This window comes from Mercenaria mercenaria, chromosome 14 (genome assembly GCF_021730395.1).
Source record: "Mercenaria mercenaria strain notata chromosome 14, MADL_Memer_1, whole genome shotgun sequence".
NCBI classification, from domain to species: Eukaryota; Metazoa; Mollusca; class Bivalvia; order Venerida; family Veneridae; genus Mercenaria; species Mercenaria mercenaria.
In genome coordinates, this window is record NC_069374.1 from 32,335,638 (window position 1) to 32,361,800 (window position 26,163).

The window sequence follows — 26,163 nt, forward strand, 5'->3', positions numbered from 1 at the left end:
ATGAAACCTATTATAGTCCATATTTTCCTACCAGGCGCGAAGGATGAATATTAAAAGCCTCAGACATGAAACCTATTATAGTCCGTATTTTCCTACCAGACGCGAAGGATGAATATTAAAAAGCCTCAGACATGAAATCTATTACAGACCATATTTTCCTACCGGACGCGAAGGATGAATATTAAAAAGCCTTAGACATGAGACCTATTATACAACATATTTTTCACCTCAGTCGCGAAGGATGAATATTAAAAAGCCTCAGACATGAAACCTATTATAGTCCATATTTTCCTACCAGACACGAAGGATGAATATTAAAAAGCCTCAGACATGAAACCTATTATAGTCCGTATTTTCCTACCAGACGCGAAGGATGAATATTAAAAAGCCTCAGACATGAAATCTATTATAGACCATATTTTCCTACCAGACGCGAAGGATGAATATTAAAAAGCCTCAGACATGAGACCTATTATAGAACATATTTTTCCCCTCAGTCGCGAAGGATGAATATGAAAAAGCCTCAGACATGAGACCTGTTATAGAACATATCCCCCCCCCACCCCACACTATCCCCCAGTCGCGAAGGATGAATATTAAAAAGCCCCAGACATGAGACCTATTATAGGACATATCTAGTATTATCTTTGTGAAGAATATTAAATGCAAGAAACACTAAAATGGGTAAATTTAGTCAAAACGTGAAATAAACAGACAAAAACAGAAAATTTGTTTGTTTTACATGTAAGATCAAAATAGCTTTCACTCATGAACACTATATCTTACATTTTCACTCGTTGCTATGCCACTCGTGAAAACATTGCATCTGGTATTCACTCGTAAAAGATATTTCAATCTTACACTGAAACGAACAAATATCCTCTATGTAATTCTGTGTTTGTAAAATGCTAAGTGTTTAAACTTAACAAAACTAAATGTTATTGTTATTTTCCACAGACACGTACCACTTTGTGTATACTTCATTCTTATTTTTTACATTTTCAAATTTATATAACTGTTAATATAACTATTTGCTAAGTTACCGGAGCACGCTCGACTGATACAATAGAACAGTAGTCTGAGACGTTGGATTCGGAGACCCTGGATTTCATCGTTTGATATTTGACCATGTTGTCGGTTGTAAAACCTGCAGTTTGAAACAGTGAAGATCCTGAAAACGGTATATTCCAGTGCCTACTCTCAAATATTGAAAAATCAGCTATCGCCAGATAGCGGAAGAAACATCTCTTTTATTTGAAGTTCCAAGGAAATTAATCTTTTTCGGCATTGATATGATTCTTTGAAATACAGTATGAATATGTCAAAGAAAAGATACAGTTAGAAAAAAAATACTTACAGTTCATCAAGTTTTGCACCACGGCCGCTCTCAGAAGTCACGCTGCAGATGGAGTTAGACCGGGCCGACCGTATCGAGCGAGGCATCTTGACAATATATCCAAAATTCGACTTCAAAAACAGAATGTCAGCACTTCGATGTTTTTTAAACGTATTTCTTCTACAATCACAAATTACCAAATTGCACACGTAAGTTTCAAACGATTAACGTTTTAAAGATGCTAATTTCTATTAATCCGCACATTAAATGTAGGAAAAATAAACAAAACTTTATTTGAGGAACATCTTAAGCGATCATAAATGAAATATTAAGATGAAATCTGATCGATTTAACAATAGGGCAAGTCCTGAGTCTATTGACACTGCAAAGATAGTACTATAAAAGGAAAAGAATAGTCCGAACATTTATTATCAATCAGAATACCCGGTGTCAAAACATGCATTTGAGATTGAGAAAGGAAATTTTATACCTAGATTTCATCTCTATATATTAAATAAATGAAATGAAAAACTTGTTTAAACATTGGCACATTATCCGCAAATGATAAAAATAAATTTCAAATTAAATTTAAGAGATAAATTAATACGTTTGTGCCTTATCGACGCATTTTGTGTGCTAAATGGGTGCTTTTAGAGAATACAATATGACGTGCATTATGCGAGGATTTATGAGTTCCCGTTATTATATTGACATGTCACAAAGGACCCAATAAACTACACTTAACTCTCAAATATAAATCTATTAAAGTATAAATTATATCGATGAAAAACGTTGGCCTATTGATTTAAATAGAAGTGTTTTCAATTATTCCTGGTGTGAATAGAAACTCTCTGTTGGTTAAAATGAAATTGTTCTTTTGTTATCTAACATCACCATATGGCCTATAATTGTGTTGATAATTTGAGCCGTGCCATGAGAAAACCAACACAGTGGGTTTGCGACCAGCATGGATCCAGACCAGCCTGCGCATCCGCGCAGTCTGGTCAGGATCCATGCTGTTCGCTATCAGTTTCCCTAATTCTATTAGGCTCTGAAAGCGAACAGCATGGATCCTAACCAGATTGCGCGGATGCGCAGGCTGGTCTGGATCCATGCTGGTCGCAAAGCCATTATGTTGGTTTTCTCACGGCACGGCTCATATTATGGCCTATAATTGTGTTGATATTTAGAAGTTAGATCCAGTGCTGACAAAATAACACAACAACATGAACAAATAAAAAAAAAAGAAACAATAAAAAAGTTAATTATCCTCTAAGGTTTTCACTTAAACCTTTATACAAATTCAAATTGATAATCATAACAGTATTGCGATACTGAGAATTTGTTTACTTTAGAAGCATCAAAACAATAGCAGAATATGTTCACCTCTCATGCCACCTAGCACCGGTATAAGCGAACGGACACTGATCTGAAAAAAAAAAGAAATAATAAAAATAACCCCAGCTCAAGGTACGGAGCGAGTAATAAGGCCGCCGCTTTTCAAGACATGTCAAGTCAAATCGTATATATTATATTCGGACGTGTATATAAGGCAGTAATGCATAATTTTATTTTGTAAGATCTACTGCTAGGCACTGCCATACTAGTAAATGGTCTGGTATACTATCACGGTGATTTTTTTTTCTGTATCATGTATCTGAATGTTGAAGTTAACTGTTGTGAATTTTATTATGTCCCTTTACGCAGGCTAGCACATCATTGTTATCCAGTTAACTTTTTGGAGAGATAATGTGTAATGTCATTGGTCACAATCAGTTAAATAACATAATTTTGAATACAAATGCTGTGGGTAACCAACTTCAAAGAGTTTCAGGTACAATGAATCGCTATGGAAATTCTGTTAGTTCTCTTTGACTTAAATACTGACACTTAACTTCACTGGGTTAGTGGATTTGTTGCGGAAAATGCACCCTCGATTGCTTGACGCTTTCCCGTAATTGGTCTGATGTACTATAGTGGGACTTTGCAGGCCCGTAGCCAGAGGCAAATTTTAACCGAGGCAGTCTAGGGGGGTCCGGGGGCATGCCCCCCCCCCCCCCCCCTGGAATTTTTTTTCTCTAGGTTGTCTATGGTGCATTTTGGAGGGTCCAGTGACCATGTTTTACTACTTTAAAATTTGGTGTTTTTAATGTAGTTTTGTACTGATTTTTATCCTTTTTTGTTTTTATGATAAAATGACAGAAAATAATTCGGAAATAAGGTATATTGGGACATGTAACAATGTAAAACTAGCTTTATTGAACTACAGTTCAACTGTCTACTAAATTTTTCGCATTATTCAGGATGCAAGAGCAAAGAAATTCTTCTGTTCCCCGATGAGTTCCAAAGTCTTAATATTTCATTTTCGTCCAGGTCAATGTCTTTGTTGATGTACATTAGTGCTAACCCATTCAAGCGAATACTTTTCATCGACGAACTGGTCCATGTTTTTAGCCTACGGAGAGCACTAAAGCTACGTTCACACGAACATGAGCCAACAGGTAAACTTAAAATTAACTGGAATATGGTACAAATGTTAGGGAAATAGCTTTGGTCGCATCTGTCAAATCCATCTTGAAGAGACATCGGTTTCATAATGTTTTCATTATACCGTTTCCACCTTATTATTCCAGTTTCAAACTGACTGGTCATCGGAAGATCATTTTCAAATGTTTGTTTTATTTTGTCAATTGGGGAATCAGTTAATTTGTCATGATTTCCGGGTAGTAGATAAGTTCCCTGTAAAACATCCCCAAGTTGCTCTGGAAATCGAGAAGAAAGGTGCAGTATCACGTGATCTAAAAACGGGTAGAAATAGTTAATCCTGAAGTGGTCCGGGATAGAAGTGTTATCACCTGCATTTGCCCGATGCCTCTGCCTACCGACAATTCTTGGTTTTCCAGGTGTTATGCTCATATGTGTAGCAATTTTCACTGACCGTTCATAAACTTTTTCAAAGGAAGCAGATTCGTTGCGCATAGCTGCTAGGATATCTGTAACATTACGTGCTTCGGTATGAGCTCTTAACAGGTCACAATTCTTTGCTTGTAAATTCACCGATAATGGTCTTACAAATGCCAAAATGTACTGCGTCAAACTTGCGGTAAAATGAACTCAAAGTTCTCCATCGATTTTAAAAAACTTGAAGCATCACGGGCTGACTGACCTGACGATCGGTCCATAATATCGCTCAGAGCATTGTAGATGTGCTCATAATGTACTAAAAGTGTGCTTATGGAGTCAATTCTCGATAACCATCTAGTATCTGAAAGTGTGGGAAGAGATTTTCTTTTAGAAGCACACTGAAATATGACAGTTTCGTTTTCATCTTCACACTCTGGTGTGTCCGCTAAAAGATCAGACACTGTGGATTTGACAGACATATGTCTACTCAGAATAGTTTTGCGTTTAGCAGAATTGTGAAAAAAAGAAAGTAAGTTCTTGTCAATGAAATGTGTTCATAAAATTGCGCCTAAATTCGATAATGAGTGAGAACGGTTGAACAAATCATAGAATTGCTGAGTCTCAGATATATTTAATACGGTATCAGTGCAGAATAGAATCTCGTCGATAGGCTGCTTGGATGCAGCAGGCTAGTGAGGCTAAAGTTCAGAGAGCGGGATTATTCAACGTGATACTTACCACTTGGACTGGCCCTGGATTCACCTCTATCCCAGCAATAAATAGCAGCATACCAATCAATCCAACGACACCTACTGTATGCAGGGTATCCAGGTCAAACACGGCCTTCATTCTTGGGCAAAAACGTCCGATCCGAGCTCGATTTGTTTGAATGTCGATCATTTATTTTTGTTTACAAAAGTAACATAATGCGACACACTTATGAGTATGTGGATCCATAATTCTAAGTCTATAATAGGCTGTAGATCTATATTACGGCTGTTACTGTAAAGTCATTCTGAATGGGTGTAATATATCATTTCCGTATGTTTTTGAACTTGAACTTGAATTGGTACCATTTGTATTCTTAATTGAAATACATATACTTAATTACTTTTTTCATTCCATGCCATATTTTAACCGAGGCAACTGCCTCACTTGCCTCAACGTAGCTACGGGCCTGCTTTGCTCGTATAAATTCCCTGGAATAGAAGTTCGCATTATGTTTATATACTACTGGGGCTGATTCCAAGTGAAACTTAATTCTTCATTCATTTTCAAGGACCTTGTATAAGGTATACACTATTGTGATTGTCCTCAGGTGCGACATTAGTTTCTTTCTTCATTATCCTAAAATGTTTGTTTGTTTTATTTATAAGAACGTTTGTTTCAACGTATATGGTAAATGAATTCGTATGTAATTATGTGTTCAACTTTAACTTCACTCTTACACTGAAACATTGCCTTACTCTAAGATCTCCGGGATAGGCAACGGTTTCCCTGATGATAGGACAAGAAAGAATTTGTCCGAAGTCACTTGTCCTCCATCCTTGCTTCGTGGGGGAACGTTGTCAGTTACTGGCTGCACAGAACAATTTGTCCGAAGTCACTTGTCTTCCATCCTAACTTCCTCGGAGAAAGTTGTCAGTTACTGGCTGCACAGACGATTGGACAAGAAACAATTTGTCCGAAGAGACTCATCCTTCATCATTGCTTCGTGGGGGAAAGTTGTCAGTTACTGGCGGCACTGGCGATTGGACAAGAAACAATTTTTTGTCCGAAGTCACTTGCCTTCTATCCAAAGCTGCACAGACGATTGGACAAGAAACAATTTGTCCGAAGAGACTCATCCTCCACCATTGCTTCGTGTGTGTGTGTGTGTGGGGGGGGGGGGGGGGGCGGGGGGGGGGGGGGAGGGGGAAAGTTGTCAGTTACTGGCTGCACAGACGATTGGACAAGAAACAATTTGTCCGAAGAGACTCATCCTCCACCATTGCTTCGTCGGGGGAAAGTTGTCAGTTACCGGCTGCACAGACGACTGGACAAGAAACAATTTGTCCGAAGAGGCTCATCCTCCATCCTTGCTTCATGGGGGGAAAGTTGTCTGTTACTGGCTGCACAGACGATTGGACAAGAAACAATTTGTCCGAAGAGATTCATCCTCCACCATTGCTTCGTGGGGGAAAGTTGTCAGTTACTGGCTGCACAGACGATAGGACAAGAAACAATTTGTCCGAAGAGACTCATCCTCCATCCTTGCTTCTTGGGGGAAAGTTGTCTGTTACTGGCTGCACAGACGATTGGACAAGAAACAATTTGTCCTAAGTCATTTGTCTTCCATCCTTGCTTCATGGGGGAAAGTTGTCAATTACTGGCTGCACAGACGATAGGACAAGAAACAATTTGTCCGAAGAGACTCATCCTCCATACTTGCTTCTTGGGGGACAGTTGTCTGTTACTGGCTGCACAGACGATTGGACAAGAAACAATTTGTCCGAAGTCATTTGTCTTCCATCCTTGCTTCATGGGGGAAAATTGTCAATTACTGGCTGCACAGACGATTTGACAAGAAACAATTTGTCCGAAGTCACTCATCCTTCATCCTTGCTTCATACCGCTATATGTGTTCGATAATCGAAGGACACTAATAAAATATGAACACATATAGTGACATGCATGAAATAAGTCTTCGATTATTGAAAACACATTTAGAAGTTTGTACCAAATATGTCTTCGAATATTGAACGTATAAATACAGTAATGTATCAAATATTGGGCATATAAATATAGTTAGAACAAAGTCTGTGCGATAATCAAATACATACTGTTTTTATCATCGAACAAAAGTAACATGAAAATAATTATTGGTACGCGATACTAGTAATCGAACAGAAATATAAACAACTAAACGCATATGTGTCCGATTATTGAACATAATAAAAAAATCGAACATAGACACAAATATACCAGAAAAGTGGTTTAGTCCATGTTTACATTTCCAGAAGAAACAGGCCATGAACCCCCTATCAAAGGCAAATTTAATGTCCGTTACCGCACCCCTTAATAGGAACACATATTTTTGTTTTTTCAATAAAAATTAAGTTGAAACAACCTTATATGCATAACTTCAACAAATGCAAGTTTGTATACAGTCCAAATCTTTCTGCCATAAAATCCTCTCTAATAGCAAAAATATTTACTTGATCTCTTATCAAGAGATGGACATAAAGAGAAGAGGTTTCTTTCACAAAGAAAATTTGAGTGTCAGTAAAAAGAAAAGAAATTTATTTTAGATTTCTTGATCTCAACGCACTGTAGCGTGATCTGTGATACGTGTGAACTCACATATCAAATGTGTTAACATTAACCTTTAGCCCGCTGGCGGGAAGGGATTCTGCCTTTGCGACCAGTGCAGACATCCGTGCAGGCTGATCATGGTCTGCACTGTTCGCTATTCAGTCAGTAAATTTTCAGTGAACAACCCTTTGAATAATAAGTGGTACGACCCAAATTGAATGATGAACCAGTCCATTTTAGAAATTTAGCAGGGTAAGGGTTAAACCTATAGAAAATAATTCTTTAGAGCAGTCAGATATTCTTTGGTACTGTCCGACTTGCCAGCTGAATGGAATAAATCCTTCTGAACAACAACCATGTAACTGCTACATTAGTAATGTACCTTTTGATATCTCAACCAGTATTTACATTATTGATCAAAGGGAGACAACCCTATGTACTGATTTCGGAAATTTTAACGACAGTTATGCATGGACCTAAACCAGAGGAAGAATGGCTTCAAGAACCTTTAACTGAAATTCTCAAACTCAAAAATTAAGAGGTCATAAGGAAAGTAAAAACTGTTTCAAAACACAAATATGACATTTTTACACTCTTACAAATTTAGGAAATGAAAAAAGCCTGTTCTAAGTCATTGGCAATATTTAAAGTATGTCCGACCGTATGTGATATATAATTTTGATGATTTAAAGTAGATATTAGACGAAAAACTTACTCAACTATTAACAATTTCAGGAACAAAAAATATGTTGACAGTTTTTATAATAATCTATTTAATGCAGAAGGATATAAAATGGAGGGTAAAGATCCGTGGTGGCGGCAAAATGACTTTTGTTCGATGAGATCTACCTTTTAAATGAAGAATAGAAACGAGGATGCATTTGCTATGAATATATGAACAGAAGAAATTGGGGACATTCTGCCTATTTATAAACCACCAATATTATAAAATCATCTTTTTGAACAAACAATGACAATTATACTGTCTGGATAAAATGCGTATTTCTTTTGACAATAGTACGTATATTAGACACCTAAATTTTGATTTTCTCAAGAGAGCCAAATATTTAGCACTCATGAAAGTGAATGATAATTCTAACCTAGAACATATTATATTAAGGGACTACATGTATGATGAAAAATTAGGATATGTGACATTAACTGATTAAAAAGTCTTTTTTGGGAACACTTTAAATTGCAGTTGTGATTCCTTTTAAAGAACCATGCCAGTCAATCTACAAACAAGAGGGTCATGCTGACCCTGGATCGCTCACCTGAGTAATATGAGCTACATGTTTCAAATGTCAAACTGATGCTAAAGTATTAAGAGAGTAGGTCAGTAGGTCATATTCATGGTCATTGAAAGTCAGTTTTAAGATCGGTGTGCAAAACTGTATATGTCATCAAATTTTCAAGGCTGCATATTAAAAAACAAGAAGGTAGGTCAGTAGGTCAAGGTCACAGTCAAGTGACCCCTAATTACTTGGGGTCATCAGGTAATTATAATTAAACAGTGTTGGAAATATGATCAGATAATTTTTGAAGTATTTTTCCTATATAACTCATACACAATTGACCCCCGGGGCGGGACCTCTTTTAGCCCCAATGGCATAATTTAGTTTATACATAATTTATTTTAGGTCGATTGTGAAGAAAGTTCTGCAACTTATATTAATCACTCTCGACACCTCATTCCTGATGGAATCCATCGCCATGAGGGTATGAGAGAAGAGGTCAGTTTCCCTTTTAATGCTGAGCGCCAAGCAAGGGAGCTACTGGTACTATTTTCCACGTCTTTGGTATGACGCGGCCGGGGATCGAACCCACGACCTCACGCACTCGAAACGGACGCTCTACCACTAGGCTATCGAGGCGGTTATAATGGCATAATTTGAACAATCTTGTTGGAGAACTTCTAGGCAATGCTACATACCAAATATCAAAGGGTTAGGGCATGAACTTTTAGACAAAAAGATTTTTAAAGTGTTTTCCTATATAGGTCTATGTAAAACTTGGGACCCCAAGGGCGGGGCCTCTTTTCACACCAGTGGCATAATTAGAACAAGTTTGGTAAAGGACCAGTAGGCAATGCAACATACTAAATATCAAAAGCCTATGCCATGCAGTTTCAGGCAAGAAGATTTCCTATACTAGTTAGTCTATGTAAAACTTGGGACCCTCGGGGCGGGGCCTCTTTTCACCCCATGGTAATAATCTTGGTAGAGGACCACAAGGTAATGCTAAATAGCAAGTATCAAAGGCCTAGGTCTTGTGGTTTCAGCCAAGAAGAGTTTTCAAGTTTTTTCCAAATAAGTCTATGTAAAACTTGGGACCCTCGGGGCGGGGCCTCTTTTCACCCCATGGTAATAATCTTGGTAGAGGACCACAAGATAATGCTACATACCAAGTATCAAAGGTTAGGTCTTGTGGTTTCAGCCAAGAAGAGTTTTCAAGTTTTTTTCCTGAATAAGTCTATGTCAAACTTGGGACCCCCGGGGCGGGGCCTCTTTTCACCTCAGGGGCATAATTTGAACAATCTTCTTAGAGGACACACGTCAAATATCAAGGCTCTACGCCTTGCAGTTTTGAACAAGAAGATTTTTCAGATTTTTCTTTTGGTTGCCACGGCAACCAGAGTTCTGTGTGGAATTCAATTCTTTGAATAATTTTGAAAGGGGACCATCCAAGGACCATTCCTGTGAAGTTTGGTGTAAATCTGCTCAGTGGTTTTGAAGAAGAAGATTTTTTTAAGAAATTTGTTGACGGACGCACGACGCACGTCGCACGCCGGACGACGCACAACGGACATGGAGCGGTCACAAAAGCTCACCATGAGCCTTTGGCTTAGAAGCTCCAAAACTTTGATAAAAATGGATATATGGAAGACTTATCTTACGCCCTCTTTCATGTAGCCCATGTTTTTGACGGCATAGGTTATATCTATTGGGCCCATGTGCACTTTTTTTAAACATGTAATTAACAAACATGCCCCTGTAAAAGTTAAAAAGCCTAAGAGAATTTCCTCTTACATAAATTTACGGTGTCAAAAATAATCTATAAAAGAAGACAAGCTAGAAAGAAATTTTTATAAAAAAGATCAAATAATAACAACAACGTTAAAATACGCTTAACTCCAAAATCTTAAGACTAGGGCAAAAAGGGATTCTATACTAATGTATTTTAAGGAAAGATGTGACGACGGACGAAAATCTATGGATTTTTATAGCACTATGAAAACCTTTCTTTCCCAAAAGTCAACACAGAAACCAGACCGTCAAATTATGAATGAAAACAATAAAAATAATATTCAGATTTCTGACCAAAACATAGAAACCCAACCCCTTTTATGTAAACATGATAAAAATATATGAATTTAATGTAACACAACAGAGAACATGTAGCACCCCTGGATAAGAGCAATACAAGGTAATATCCATTTTGTCCCATGTCACAGAAAAATGCATTAACAAATGAGCCGCGCCATGAGAAAACCAACATAGTGGCTTTGCGACCAGCATGGATCCAGACAAGCCTGCGCATCCGCGCAATCTGGTCAAGATCCATGCTGTTCGCTTTCAAAGCCTATTGCAATTAGCGAAACCGTTAGCGAACAGCATGGATCTTGACCAGACTGCGCTGATGCGCAGGCTGGTCTGGATCCTTGCTTGTCGCAAAGCCACTATGTTGGTTTTCTCATGGCGTGGCTCAAATATATCATAAACTTAAACCCCAAAACCCAAATAGGCAACTGGTGTTGACTCAATCCATCTTAAAACAATTGTACAAGGTCACACTAGCCTTTTAGCACCAGTTACATACTTAGCAACTTCTATCATTGTTTGAAGAAAATGAATATTTAGGACTTGTCAAAGACTTTTGATTTTCTAACTCAAAGTCTAACTATAGCAAAATGAAGAGCTAAGGGATAATCAGAAAATGTATACCAAATTATGTTGAACTATCTTTCAAACAAAGTGTGAAATAAATATTTTTTGAAGTGACTGACCTCAAATATCTGATGGAGCACCCCAAGGCTCAATATTTGGGCCACTGGTTTTCAATATTTTTAAAAACGACAAATTTTATTGCGTAAATAATTCAGCACTGAACAACCTTTTAGACAGCAACACCTTATCGTACAATCACCAAAACTCAACACATATAGGGGTACCGTATGTAGCTGAACTGTCGGGCTGTCATAAAGAAAATGAATCGTTTCCAAAAAAAAAAAAAAAATAAAAAAATAAAAAAAAAAAAATAAATAAATAAATAAAAAAAATCTATACCATTTTTTTAACTCTTTGAATCTTATTTTTTGGCTTCCAGGTCAACTTCGCGCAAATCCGGCATTTTATTAACAACATGGAGAACGGATGATTCGGCAATTTGATTGAATAATATATTCTTTAAATTAATGCTAATGTCGATTTGTTATTTCTTGAAATCAGATTATTGTGGCATGCCTTAAAACGAAATTTTGAAACCATATTTCGGTTGCAGGGTTTGCGCCTATTTTCTCCGAAAATAAATGTTGACGTTACGAATATAATTTTTTATAATTGAATGGTCTATAAAGAAAAAATAACTTTAATATATTCAAGATTATTTTGCAATTTCATCAAAAGAGAAATGATAAAACTGGAGTAATTGCGTCCTCACACAATGCATTATGATAATCAGTTATTCTCTACCACGTAGTTAATCAATTCCTCCCTACGGCCACCACATCTCCAAATTTCTATTTGATTCACGTTTCATAAATTAGAAAAAAAAATCGTTAAAACATCCTAATAATTAAATAAAATATGTTTGTGCGTGAATTAGATTGATCATCTAACTTGATTTGCATCATCTCTAAGTGCTCTATCGCTTCTAAAGAACATTTTTGCAGGGTGTTTGATGTAATGTTTTACGAGGAGATGCTTATATTTTTCGGCGACGCCGTCTAAATTCGTTTTCGTTACCTATGCCACGTGACTTCAGTTTGCAAATCAAACTGCTTGATAACGCATTATAGATAATTTATCAAAATGGAAGATTTATGCAACACTCTGCCTGATTGGACGAGAGTGTCAATTTCTTTCACTCTGTTGATTGTGCTACGCTGAGTGAAATGTAGACAAAGCGTTTATCCTAAACGACGCTGTTCACAGTTTTAAAGCTAACTTTGGCTCAGTATATTTAGCAAGAATATTGATATATCTCAAAATGATAAGTAAGTTTAATAAATATGATAAAAACCTGTTCAAATACCAACATATATCAAATTAAAGAAAGAGCCGAATACGGTCTGCGTATCACATGAATAAGGGTGTGATAAGAGTCTTTTATGTAGAGAAGTGCTTTTTAAAAGATTTTCCTTGTTACAATTGTCGTCTGTATATGAAAAGTTTTCTTGCTTTTGTGACTTATTCAGATTGCATATTAAAATGAGTACTTGTTTGCTTTGATGTATTTGTTATAAATTATTTAACTGATTTATTATATATGAATATTTTTCTTTAGTATGGTATGCAAATATTGAACTCAGTTGAAATCTGTTTCATTATATATATGCTATATAGTGACTGAATCTCATTACACTGAAATGAAGGTACGCTGCATACAGTTTATCTATGTGATATGACTATACGGTGAAACTTTGCTTACGAAACAGAAATATTGAAATAATTACAATTGTATGTTTTGCTTGACCTTCACTTTTTTATAGGTGTGACGTCATTGATCAAAGATTCATGAATAGCGAATATGCATTTGTGAAAGCGGGATCAGTTGGCCTATTTTAGAAATAAATAAAAATAATAAATAAAAAAAATCCTATAATTGATTTTTTCTCATGTATTCTAATCAAACTTGATTTGTAGCATCTTTATTAGGCCCGCAGCCAAGTTTGTTCAGCTGGGACATTTGACCCCTTTTAGGGGCTGCTAGAGCTAAAACTAGAAATGCCTTTGACTTCATCTCAGTGTTGTAATATTTTCTGGTTCTTCGGGATCATTGATTTCAATTCATTTAGATTTGAAGATTGAATACCGCTTAAGCCGGTGCTAGGGGGCGTGGGCAGTGTTGCATTTTCCATTACTGCTCATGAACAGACTCAATTAAACCGAGTCTGCAATTTTCACTGTTTGCCTTGTTTTCGGTGCTTTCGAGGGATCTACTTTCCAGATTTTACTTATACAGCGTCTCATGAACAGCTTGGTGGATCTTTGTCATACTTGGTCTGGAGCATCATTATAAGGTCCTCTTCCAAATTTATTTATATAGGAACTTGGGCCCTATTAGGGACCACTATAGTTAAAAGTAGATATGCCTTTCTTCGCATTAACCACTAAAATGTAATGGATTTTTATCAAACTCGGTGTGTAACAATATCGTAAGGTCTCCTGCTATTTTGTTACAAATGGGGATAGGGACCAATTTAGCTAAAAATATAAACACGTTTAATGACCTCTTCTCATGAACCGCTTCATGAATCTTCATCAAACTAATGCTGTAATTATTCGTCTAAGGATAAACGAAACAAAATTGCAACCCTACGAAACCTTTGAGAAAAATTAAAAGAGAACCATTTAAATTGTTAAAGAGTGGTGTTTAGTTTTGCAATTTGAAAAATGTTAGATGAAAGATGAATGTTAGATGAAAAATTCATAAACTTCTTTCCTTATTACAATTCGCCGACTATCATTTTTAAAGATATTTCTTGTTATAAGTAAGTTTGAGGTTAAATTGATAGCGATTTGAAAACAGACATGTGCAAAATATTAAATAGATAATTGTGTAACTTTACTGTAGCTATGCGCGTCATGATTATATATATATATACGTGGCGCAGGTGACATGGTTCAAATCATGGTTGGGGTCTTTAAAATTTAAATGTCATTTTTAGCCACAAGTTTTTTTTTTTAAAACTAAGTCTCTGTCAATGTCGTCTAGAATAATTTAGCGATCCCTATCCTTGTTTGTTTTGATTTCTTTATTTTCTATTTATTGTTCTGGCTTTTGGCCTCTCTTTTGTAAACAATGCAAGTTTTCTTCGGAAACGCCAGCGTAGAGTATCAACAGGGTGCTTTTTTTGAATGATTTGTTAATTTCTCAATTAACATAGGCAGTACATCATACAAAAATGTAAAACTGAAACGTAAATATAAAAAGTATATGGTATATGTCAGGATCGAACCTACATCCAAAATCTAAAAACTTGCATTTTTCACAGCGACAGGCACTTCTCATTACTACCGCGGTGCACCATCCTGAGAACAGGACAGTTTCGCGAATAGAACTTGTTCTACAGTGTAGATTTTAATGAAACTTCTTACAGATTATATAACCATATGACATACAATATGGTGAAACAAAATGTATTAGTCCATGTGCTTGTTTTAGATATTTGCCCAGGATTAAAGACGTCCACGCATTTCAAGCTAATTTAAATACATTGTTTTTTTTTGGAATTATTTAAAGTGTCAGATGTTTTAATGTAATGTTTAAGCTATAGACAGATAGTAACGTTCATGTTGTAATAAATTAACTCATCGGTTGCCATTAATTCATAACGTGATTTTCCTTTCCGTGCGCCGACTCCTGGTTTTGTTCTTCGTTTTCCGAATAAATGAAGTTACGCCATCACTTCCGGTTTATCAAACGTGCAGAACTAATTTTATATGTATAGGTAATACAACAAATGTATAGTTAAATGCCGATGCTCCCCTCTTCACATGAGTAAATAGGATTATTTCATTAACTTTTATATTGATCAAATCTTCTTTTCATACGGAATTAAAGACAATGAAACAAAAAACCGCATCAAAAGATACGTATTCCATTGTTCTGTGATCGGTTATTATAAAAAGAAATAAGATTTTTACCTCACAATCAGGCAAATGAGTAAAGGAATGGCTCCAGACACTATGATCACAACGGGGATGACAATATAGACAAAAGCTGTCGATATACATTCTGTTTTCGATGCATCTGTAGTTCCAGATATTAGTGTTTTTGTACTTGTTGCTTCTGTGCTCGATTGAGTCTGTGTTGCTGTATGTGATAAGAATGTCTCTGCAGTTTCTGTTGTTGATTTTGTTGACTCTGTTGTTATGTCAACTACGGTAACCGTTGTTCCTTCATCCCGAACTGTAAAGTAAGTATAAAACCCGGCGTTTATTTCTGTTGGATATGACTAAGCTAGTAGTTTGCAAACAAAACAAATAGAAGCAGACAATATTAGGCTGTACAGTCATTTAGATATGTATTTAACTATGGAATGGGCAAAGTTATACTCGTTGAAATTTATGTGATGAATGTCAGATGGTAGTGCTGCATTCAAGTGTTTTGTCGGACGTAAAGGTGTTATATGCTGTTTCTTTGACTGTTCTGTTTGTTTTTGACATTTCTCTTGCTTATTCTGAGTGAGTTCTTTACTTTTGCAGTTATGATAATTGTGTGCTTTGACCAACTGAGATCTTTAAATGTAAAGTAAAACCCTGTGTATTTAGTTTATTCTATAAATTTGATAATTATATTACGAAATTACTGTGTAATTATAAATACCCTTTATTTCAATTTCTTTCAGGTAGTCTCTAGTACTCCAAATTTTTCAGGGTTAAACTTCATTGACCAGTCCTTTTCCTATGCTTCTAGGTCATGGGGTTCTTCTGGGTTTTTGTGATCGGCAGAAACATGATAGAAAGGTACCATACTGTAGCTGGGCAAATACACTTTGTACCGATACTAAGACTTTTGAAATGACGCATTGAATTAAGGAGCAGCAGTACGCTTAATATAGTGTCAAAACGGACACTTCTAATATATAATTATTTACATGTGTGCAAAGATAAAAACGAGTTTTACCCGAATTCGGTATGCGGAATTTTTCTTTGAAATCAACACTGGGATGGTCCTAAAGATGACCAACGGCTTGCTTACACTACGATATAACAATATTAAGCCCCATCCCCGGTTCGTCTCTCTTTCAGATTTCATTTATCTTTAGTTACATTTCATCTTATGTACAACGAAGTGCGTAATGCGATTTTAAGGGAAAATGGTAGGAAATAGCATGGTTAAGCTTTTAAAGGGTGAACTCCTAATAAAGACTCTTCAAGACTACTCAAGGATATTCAAGGACATTCACTTCACCAAAAGGCAGCTCCAGTCATAAAAAGATGTATGCAAACTATCGCTGGAAACTGGTCAAGTCACCGGCACGCACCGGATAAAACAACGCCGAAAATCTTGTTGTTTCTGGTCTAACTAAAGTAAAGGAACCAGCATGGGAGCCATCTGGTCTAGTCGCGTAATAGCTGCCAGGTATTTGCACACTATTTTTTCACTTGGCATGGCAACAGAGATCTAAATTTTAAAGCTAGTTTCTGTTTAAATTTCATTGTGGGTGTATTTTTGACATTTTGGTAGGATAAATGGGACAGCAGGTTGTATTTTGTGAAGTGAAGCTCAATAATGACACTCGAGCTGGCTACGTTGGCGATTCTGTTACGACAGTCCCTGTTTCTGCGACACAACACCTACTGCATTGTCGTAGTCTTGTGCGTGATGGGTTTTGACGCTTAAAATTCAACTGGTATTACGTACCTGTTGAATATATTGAGATAGTGCCAGTGAGACTTTTGGCAGGTATTAAATTGCAAGAAAGGAAAATAGAAAAACTATCTTAAATAGGTACAATTAGGTTTCTAATAACATTGTATCTTCAATTACTTTAGCATTATGAAGGTAAAACATTATTTCATACTCAAAAGTTAACACGTCTTACCTTCTTTATAAGCAGTTTGTTCATTGAAGCTGTTGATACTTTGTGTTGCTGTTATCAATGCATCAGTTTGTGTTGGTGGAACTGATTTAATATCAAATACTGTAATAAAGGTTCGACTGGGTACACTTCTTATTAAAGAAATGATTTATAGCAAAACCGTGTCACACAATGAGAGTGTAGGTCAGATTTCAGTTAAGTCACCATTGTGTTTCTTTTATCGGATATTGTTTAGGGTAGAAAATTCAAACAATTCTCAGAAATTCTAACGGTTTGTTTACGTGTTAAGAATATTCTATGATATTTACTGCTCTAGCAAATTTCATAACGGCGGAATGTTTTATCCATTTAGTTTTGGGAATAATGATAAGCGGTCAGATATTGTGATTTGTTTTGGTTGACCTTGATTATACATTTTGTTATTGTTTTCGATGGAATTTTCATTAATTGGTCAGAAATGTTAATAACTTTGTTTACCTGATCTCCATACTGTTGATGTTTACAATTTTAGCGGAGTGAAATATTGTCGAATGTTTTATCTAATTACCTTAATTATTTGGTTTGTTTAAGTACCAATCCTTTATTCACGAAAATACCCAATAGCGATTGATTCTACATCTGTTGTTTGCGGTTATATGAGTACATAATGGACGTTTTGAATTTGCTATGAATATTTTGGAATTCTTGTAAACATGTTTTTGCGAACATCAGATCGGCTCAGAGAGAGGGTTAAAGCATAATGAAGCTTTGGAAATGGTTTGAGTTGTTAGGTTAATGAAACATAAAAGTGTTCGGCTTAGAAGTAAAAATCATTTAAATGTTTTCCGTGGGACAAAAACTGTTTATGAATCTGATGTATTTGTACCTGAATCAATTCTTAGTATAGTTCATCTTATAAATTAACCTGCTTGTGTTAAAACTTGTTGACTTTCTTGCTCTATACTCTGCAAAGAGGCGCGAGGTGTTGCAACTGTATTATATATACAAGATGGGCGGTTATACGTCGAGGGTAATAATTTCACGAGGGCACAGCCATGTGAAATCATTTCATACGACGTGCAACAGCAGAAGTGTATATATAATGTTCAAATACGATATTGCTATAAATTATTTCGATTCTGATATGTCTTTCATTGTTATATTTAGGTCAAATGTGATAAAAAAAATTATTTAAAAAAATATTCGCGCATGTATAGAGCCAAATGGTAGGTCGTCTCGGTCTCTTGTTTCTACACGCAAGGATCGGAAATGGTAATATGTCTTGCGGAATAATTCAACAAGGGCGACAAATGTATCATTTAATTACTGTTATTTGTTGTTTTTCTTGTTTTTTTTTATAAAAAACGATTTAACATTTGTATTTTCTGACTAGCAAATCATTACAACGATATAGGGGCTGACATCACGTCGATGTGATATCCTGTGTCATGCATGTATCGAGAAATATTACTTTCATATTTGATCAAATATTTAACATATATTACAACTGTCTTGATTAATTTACACGCACACACACACACTATATCTATATTTTGAAGTCATAATTCACTAATTCCGCTATAGCGCTATTGGTTAGGACAACGGCAAAATGTCTTTATTACCGCGGCGGTCCGGGGTTCGATTCCCGACGCGGTCATCTTGTTTTCTTGATTTGGAATTTTTGAAATATTTTAGAAACAAAAGCTCATAGTGTATGTCGGTTTGCGGGGATACGGGCCGCCGTGAGAAAAATACTGAGAAATATAGAGACCTATACCATATTGAAGATAGATTGAAGTGAAATATCGTAATTTCCCATGTATCTCTTTCCGGACATGCGGCTAGAAAAAGTTATGACGTCATTAATATGTCGGCTTAAGAGAATTTAAGAAAGGCAGAAAATGCATGACTGCTGAATAATTGCAAGTGCAACGTCCTCGAAAACAATGTTATAATTGTAATATTGATATATTCAGTGAAGGTTATGTTCATTCTAGCACATAAAATTCTTTATTGAAAAAAGGACGGAATTGTTATTGATTAAAATGAAAAATATCCAACTGTCAGAAAATGACTAAAAACGATATTAAGTCAGCAAATTTCTGTTTAGTGGCGCAGCATATTCAATGAAAAGTAGAAATTATTTGATCATCTATCATTTCTATAGTCAAAAAGCATAATTATGTATATTAATAAACCCTTGTTTTCTGAATGAGTGTGTCAGTTCATGTTAATGCGCCAACACTGTGGTCAGAATGCGAAATCAATCCAAAACATCTGTTAAATGGTGCAGTAGAGACAATGCTGTTTCTAAAGCCTAAACAGATTGAAAGCGCAAAATGTTTGTTAGTGTCGATTCTCCTATTTAAAATCAATATATCTATATTAATAGATATTTCCATCTAAACCTTAGTTTACTTTAAGACATCTCATAAAGGAATCACTAGAAGTTTTCTCTACGTATGTTTTAGCTCAGCAAAATATGTGGTCAATCTTGTCATCATCATTTAACGCCTACACTATATTTATGTTTTACATAAAGAACTTTATGGTTTTAAAACCTACACATTGAGTCCTTCCATTGAACAGGATTTGGTCACTAATCACAACCGTGAAGTTGATATATTCAAACTTCGTATAGGTGATCAGCAAGATTAATTTTTCCGATATATGTATCTGATTCGTTAATTGCTTAACCTATCACATTAAGCTCGTTTCATTTAAACGTATAACTTCATGTCGAACTGCTTTTTAACCCCACGTGAAAAGATAAAGATATTGCGACAATGTATATGCAAACTCTGGTAAAAACCTTTAAAATCTTGCGAATTCCTAGAAAAATGTAAATTTAACAATTATTGTAACAAAGATTTTTTTCAGTCGCTACATATGATTTATTTACTCTATATGCCAATTTACCAACTAATCTAATAAATGACAAAGGGAATTCCTTACTTAAAATATTAAAAGGACTTTTCGTGCATTTAATTTCAAAAAAGCTGTTTAAACATCTCCTTTTTATTGAGCAATACCTTGTCCGGTTAGGAATGCAGTTTTTCGACAGGTAATAGGCATTACGCTTAGCTTTTCGCAGATATTGAGTATGATTTTGAAAGACTTTAACTTTATACAAAATCAAATGTACTTACTATATTAACAATAATTTACACGTTGTGAATGATATTATCAAAGATGGATGATCAGTCTTTGCTCGAATAGTTGATACTTTTTATGCCGGGGAGGTGCATTTAAATGAAACTAACAGTTCGAACAATACAGTACTGCACCGCTTAGGATTGACATATCTCCATATTTAAAATTGATTTTAGTACACATATTTACTCGAATGTTGTACCCAGTCTCTATTTATGTAAAGCGCCCTTGAATGTGTTGAACAAGGCGCTATGTAAATCTGGTATAATAATAATTATAATATTTAGATGGGATGTTCCCCATACAATCGGATGAGATATATTAGCCAGTAAGTATATGTTTGTCGCAAAAGAGCTTTGTAGCTCATGTTGTCACTTTGTTAAATGCGACTATAAGTAAAATACTTTTACCGTTATATAATGTTCAATAAATCTTTGCAAGAGCGACTCAATGAACGTTATCAATATGTTACCAAATAAACTTATTTAGCAGGACTACCAATCTTACTAACTGCGAGAATATTCTACCATAATTCAGATTTGTGTTTTTTTTTAATTTAGTAGCAAGTTAAAGACACTTCTGTGACAAGCTATATTAAAACAGTATTTATTTGTCAAAATCCATTGAAATATTCCTAGTTGTATTTGGTGAAATGATAAAATGTTTTATTACAAGCGGTTATGACCTGGTTATTTGGAAACAAGTGCATATTTGGTGTTCAGTCCTTTTACAGATGGATGCTAGCTCTTCCTCTTTTCATCGTGTCTAACGTAAGAGGTGGACGACGCCACAATAGGTAGTTCTTAAAGTCACTGGTAATGAGCTGTTCTGATATTTTTCTGCTCTGCTGATTCGTCGGATCATTTATAATGTTCAGCCGCTGCCTTGCCTTTTGCAACGGCATTGAATACATGCGTTTATAGCTCGTTAATTAAAACTTTAAGAAGATCCCTTGAATGCATAAAACTCAACTGTGGTTCGATTGAGTTTGTTCATAAGAGGTGAGGAAATGTGAAGCACTCCTCACGCCCTCCAGCTTAAGCGGAATTCCATTATAACAATATTGAATGGACTTCATAATCCTGAAGGACCAGAGGTTTTCATAAAATTATTTACACCAGCATTTCTCTGTTTTACATATCGTGCCTTTAGTTATGTCCCCCTTCGAAGAAGGAGGGGTATATTGTTTTGCAGATGTCGGTCGTTCGGTCTGTGTGTCGGTCGGTATGTAGACCAATCGGTTTCCGGATGATAACTCAAGAACGCTAGGATCACGAAAATTGATAGGGAGGTTGATCATGACCAGCAGATGAACTCTGTTGATTTTGAGGTCAGTAGGTCAAAAATCAAGGCCACAGTGACCCATAACAGTCCGTTTCCGGACAATAACTTGAGAATGCTTGGGCCAAGGATCACGAAACTTAATAGGGAGGTTGATCATGACCAGGAAAAAGAACCTTTTTGATTTTGAGATCAAAGGTCAAGGTCACAGTGACCCAGAACAGTTAAACTGTTTTTGGACAATAACTTGAGAATGCTTGGGCCTAGGATCACGAAACTTAATAGAGAGGTCGATCATGACCAACAAATGATAGCTATTGATTTTGAGGTCAGTAGATCAAAGGTCAAGGTCACTGTGGCCGCCGGAACAGTTATACCGTTTTCGGATGATATCTTGAGAACGCTTGTACCTAGGATCACAAAACTTAATAGGGAGGTTGACCATGACCAGCAGATGACCCCATTGATCCTGAGGTCCGTAGATCAAAGGTTAAGGTCACAATGACCTGAAAATCTCTGTTCCCTATGCAGTAACTGAATGCATCAAGGGGGGCATTTCGTGTTCTACGAGTTACCATTGTGTATATAAGGCATTCAGATGTCGGGGGTTACTTTTATGTATAAAAAATTATGTACTAATTTAAAGCAGATATTGGAAATTTGTATTTCCAGATTGAATGTTATATTTCTCTTTACTTTCGGAAATAATCGTATTTCAAATTTAACACGATAAAAACAGTCAAAAATAATTACAACAGGTAGTAGCGACGTGTAAAATTGTATTGTAAATTAGGAGAGTGGGGTACAAATTAAACTGGTAAAATGGATTAAATGTATTTTTTCTGAGAGAGTGTAAACATAAACATTTAAAGGCCAAATTGCATTTTTACCTTGGCAGCGATGTCTAAAGATATAACATCAAGGTTAGTCTGATCATTTTTATACGCCTGTCTAAAAGACGGGACGTATTATGGGAACGCCCTTGGCGGGCGGGCTTGCGGGCGGCGTCCACAACGTTTGTCCGGACCATTTTTTATCATGCATGGAGGGATTTTGATGTATCTTAGCACAGATATTAACCATCATAAGACGGAGTGGCACGCACAAGAATTAGGTCCCTAGGTCTAAGGTCAAAGTCAAACTTAGAGGTCAAAGATAGATAACAAGAATGACAGACCTACGATCTCAAGGCTTGATATGTGGACTAGAGACCTACTAAGTGTAAAATTCTTAGCTATACGTCCACTGACAAATATGCAATTCGGGCAGCATCCTTCGTTTTTGTCGAGCCCGCTTGCGGAAGCGAAGACATAGTTGTCCAAATGGCTGCCTTGTGTATGTGCGTGCGTGTGTGCGTGCGTCCGTCCGTCCTTGCGTGCGTGCGTGCGTCCGTCCGGATTTGTTTGTCCGGACCATAACTTTGACATGCATAGAGCAATCTTGTTTATATTTGGCATGAATGTTAACCTCAGTAAGACGGAGTGTGCACAAACCCAGGGTTCCTATCTCAAAGGTCAAGGTCACACTTACAGGTCAAAGGTCAAATTCAAAAATGACAGTCCGGAGCATTTTGTCTTCATGCATGGAGGGATTTTGATGTAACTTCGCACAATTGTTCACCATCATGAGACGGAATGTCAAGCGCAAGAACCAGGTCCCTAGGACTAAGGTCAAGGTCACACTTAGAGGTCAAAGGATACAAGAATGACAACTTTGTCCGGAGCATTTCTTCTTCATGCATAGAGGGATTTTGATGTAACTTGGCACAAATGTCCACCAACATGAGACGAAGTGTTATACGCAAGAACTAGATCCCTAGGTCTAAGGTCAAGGTCACACTTAGAGGTCAAACGTCAGATACAATAATGACTTTGTATGGAGCATTTCTTTTTGATGCTTAGAGGGATTTTGATGTAACTTGGCAAAATTGTTCATCATCATGAGACGGAGTGTCATGCGCAAGATCCTAGAATTACTTCCCTTTGTTGTTACTATAAATAGCTTATATTCGTAACTTTTTATTACTGGTCGTAGGGAAAAGTCAAGACCACTTTTCTGTAGTACAACATGCATGTTACATCCAATTTACAGGTGTATTTTGACCTATCTTTACTGGTGAGGATTTTTGTATGGCCTTAGATTTTTTTTTAAGATTTACGTATACGTCCCTTTGTTGTTAATTTAAATAACTTATATTGTAACTTTTTGCAATCTCCTTTTTTATTTGGCAGAAATGTTTGCCTCAATCAGACAAGGAGTGTCATGTCCAACTCCCAGTCCTTTTGACAGCTGGCGAGCTCGACATGTTGCCCGTGGACATCTAGTTAACGATAGCCCTTGTTTTCGTATTGTTGAAGCTACTGTGATGATATTTGAATCATATGTGCAGATCTGTAACAAAATCTTCTTTTAACAAGCTCTCAACGGGCGTATTTTGTAACTCCCTTAAAAGGAATAATGACTATAAATTTATTCATAAATCACACTATTTGCTATGTCTGTAATTACTGAGCGTTACAAAAAGTAAATTTCAGTAAAAACGCCGCTGTTTACATGTTTCAAAAAAAGTGTAATATTTCGTTGCCATGTATATAATTAAAACATTTTCAAGTAGTAATGTAACTAATTTGTCAATGGATAGGTGTTTTCAAATGTTCAAGTGTTTTCATAATGGCCCTGTAATAGATCCTTTGTCTAATACGATATACCTTTAATTTATTATAGGGTCCTTACTAAAACATATGATTATTAACAATATTTTAATTTAATTCTTGCTATAAGTCCACAAGAGCTAATGACAGAGACAACCAAGCGTAAAATGAATACATTTTACTTGTTACGATGCTCCTCAATGAACGGCAACAGTATTTTAGTACTTTAAATTAGGAAGACGTCAATAAATGTTTCATAAACAATAGCACCATTTTTCCAAGGAATCAAATGGCGTTCTGACTACATTATATCAGATATCAGAGTCTTGTATTCTATGTCCTGCATTATAACTGACGAAACTATAAGACTGTTTTAATCATTCTGTGAATAACGCAATTATTTGGATCTTTTCAGCTGTCTTAAATGTTAAATTTTGAAATAAAAGGCAAGAATGGAATGAATGGAAACATCGTGCACAGAAACATACAAATGGCCAAGCTGAGGACAAATTTACAATGCTTAAATTATCTTATTACATTCATTCATTCAGTCACGTGACAGACTTCTACCAATGCCTACATACCATTACATGCATTTCTATCACTAAACGAAACATGAACTCAACGTAACAATTTGTAAAAATGTACTTGCCTTGCAGACAGTGAAAATAACTCGTAATACAGATAAGCAATCTAAAGAAATCCCAAGCTTCCATCTTGATTTGTTACACTTTTGACCACACTATTATATTGCCGCACCTTTTGATAGTCAAAAGATCTGATACACGAGAAATTACTCACTGAAATTATTATTTATGAAAACGGAAATCAGAGAACAGGATGACATATATTTTTTCTTAGTAATAGCAGTGACAATGCAAAACCATAAAATATGTTTTAGTCATCAGGTTTCAGTTATATTCCACTGCTACAGAAAAATAATACACGTAAATAAAATGCAAATTCAAGTAGATATTTACAATATTACCTCTCAGCATTTGAGAATACAATGGTCTTAGCCCGCTATAATTGTTCCTGGAAAGTTTCCCTAAAACTATTGCAGGCCGGAAATGTTTTCACCTTTACTTCCTGTAAATATCTGGGGTGAAGGTTTGCGCCTTAAACCTGAATCCCCTCGGTAGTAGTACTCTGATAAGGAGTGATCTCCCGTATACGATTTACAGTCAACTCGTCCTCATTTTGGTATGTTTTATCCCTTGGCGATTTCAAATTGGTCATTTCGTCACCCACTTTTCGGCCCTAATATTAGATAAATATAGATAAATTATGATGTAAAATATGTGTTCTAAAAATACATGAAAATTTGCTTTATAAATATCCGATCGTAAATGTGCAGAGTGCATGCATGTTTCGTAGCTTAAAGCGTGCATTGACTAATGCGGCCGTGTATTTTTTTTAAAGATACTTCTTGTTTCAACATTTCCCCAAGTGTTCCATACTTTTTTGTAATACGCTGTATAGCAGCTTTCAATATTACACATTAAACACATTATTGCTTTTTATCTTATATATTTATAAGGTACAAATAAGCTCTCATTACAAAATAGCCGTCAAAGTAATTCAGATGGTTCTGTATAGATCTTTGAAAGACAAGTTTCAGCCGGTTAGGCATTTGATCAAAGAAAACGAATACTTACTTATATATACAAAATTTCATTATTTGGCAACACTCACATAGCAAAATGTAGATGCGGGTAAGGCAGTATTATATATTAGATCATGAAATATGAAATTCTATTGTGTTTTTAATGATTACCATTCAAAACCTGTTACTG

The 26,163-nt window shown here is 35.9% G+C and overlaps 1 protein-coding gene across 20 annotated transcripts in view; it reads right to left on the reverse strand.

Moving 5' to 3' along the window:
* The window catches only part of LOC123527191 (leucine-rich repeat-containing protein 71-like), a 57,618-nt gene extending 55,971 nt beyond the window's left edge, over positions 1-1,647 (reverse strand). For 3 of the 20 annotated variants that reach the window (XM_053523192.1, XM_053523197.1, XM_053523194.1), the window contains exon 1: positions 1,358-1,634. In XM_053523192.1, the coding sequence (XP_053379167.1) occupies positions 1,358-1,443 (86 nt within the window). In that variant the 5' untranslated portion in view covers positions 1,444-1,634. Of the gene's footprint in view, positions 1-1,357 lie in introns of all 20 variants that reach the window. The other 17 variants (XM_053523199.1, XM_053523195.1, XM_053523203.1 and 14 more) reach the window with 14 other exon arrangements.
* Positions 1,648-26,163: the final 24,516 nt, after the last annotated feature.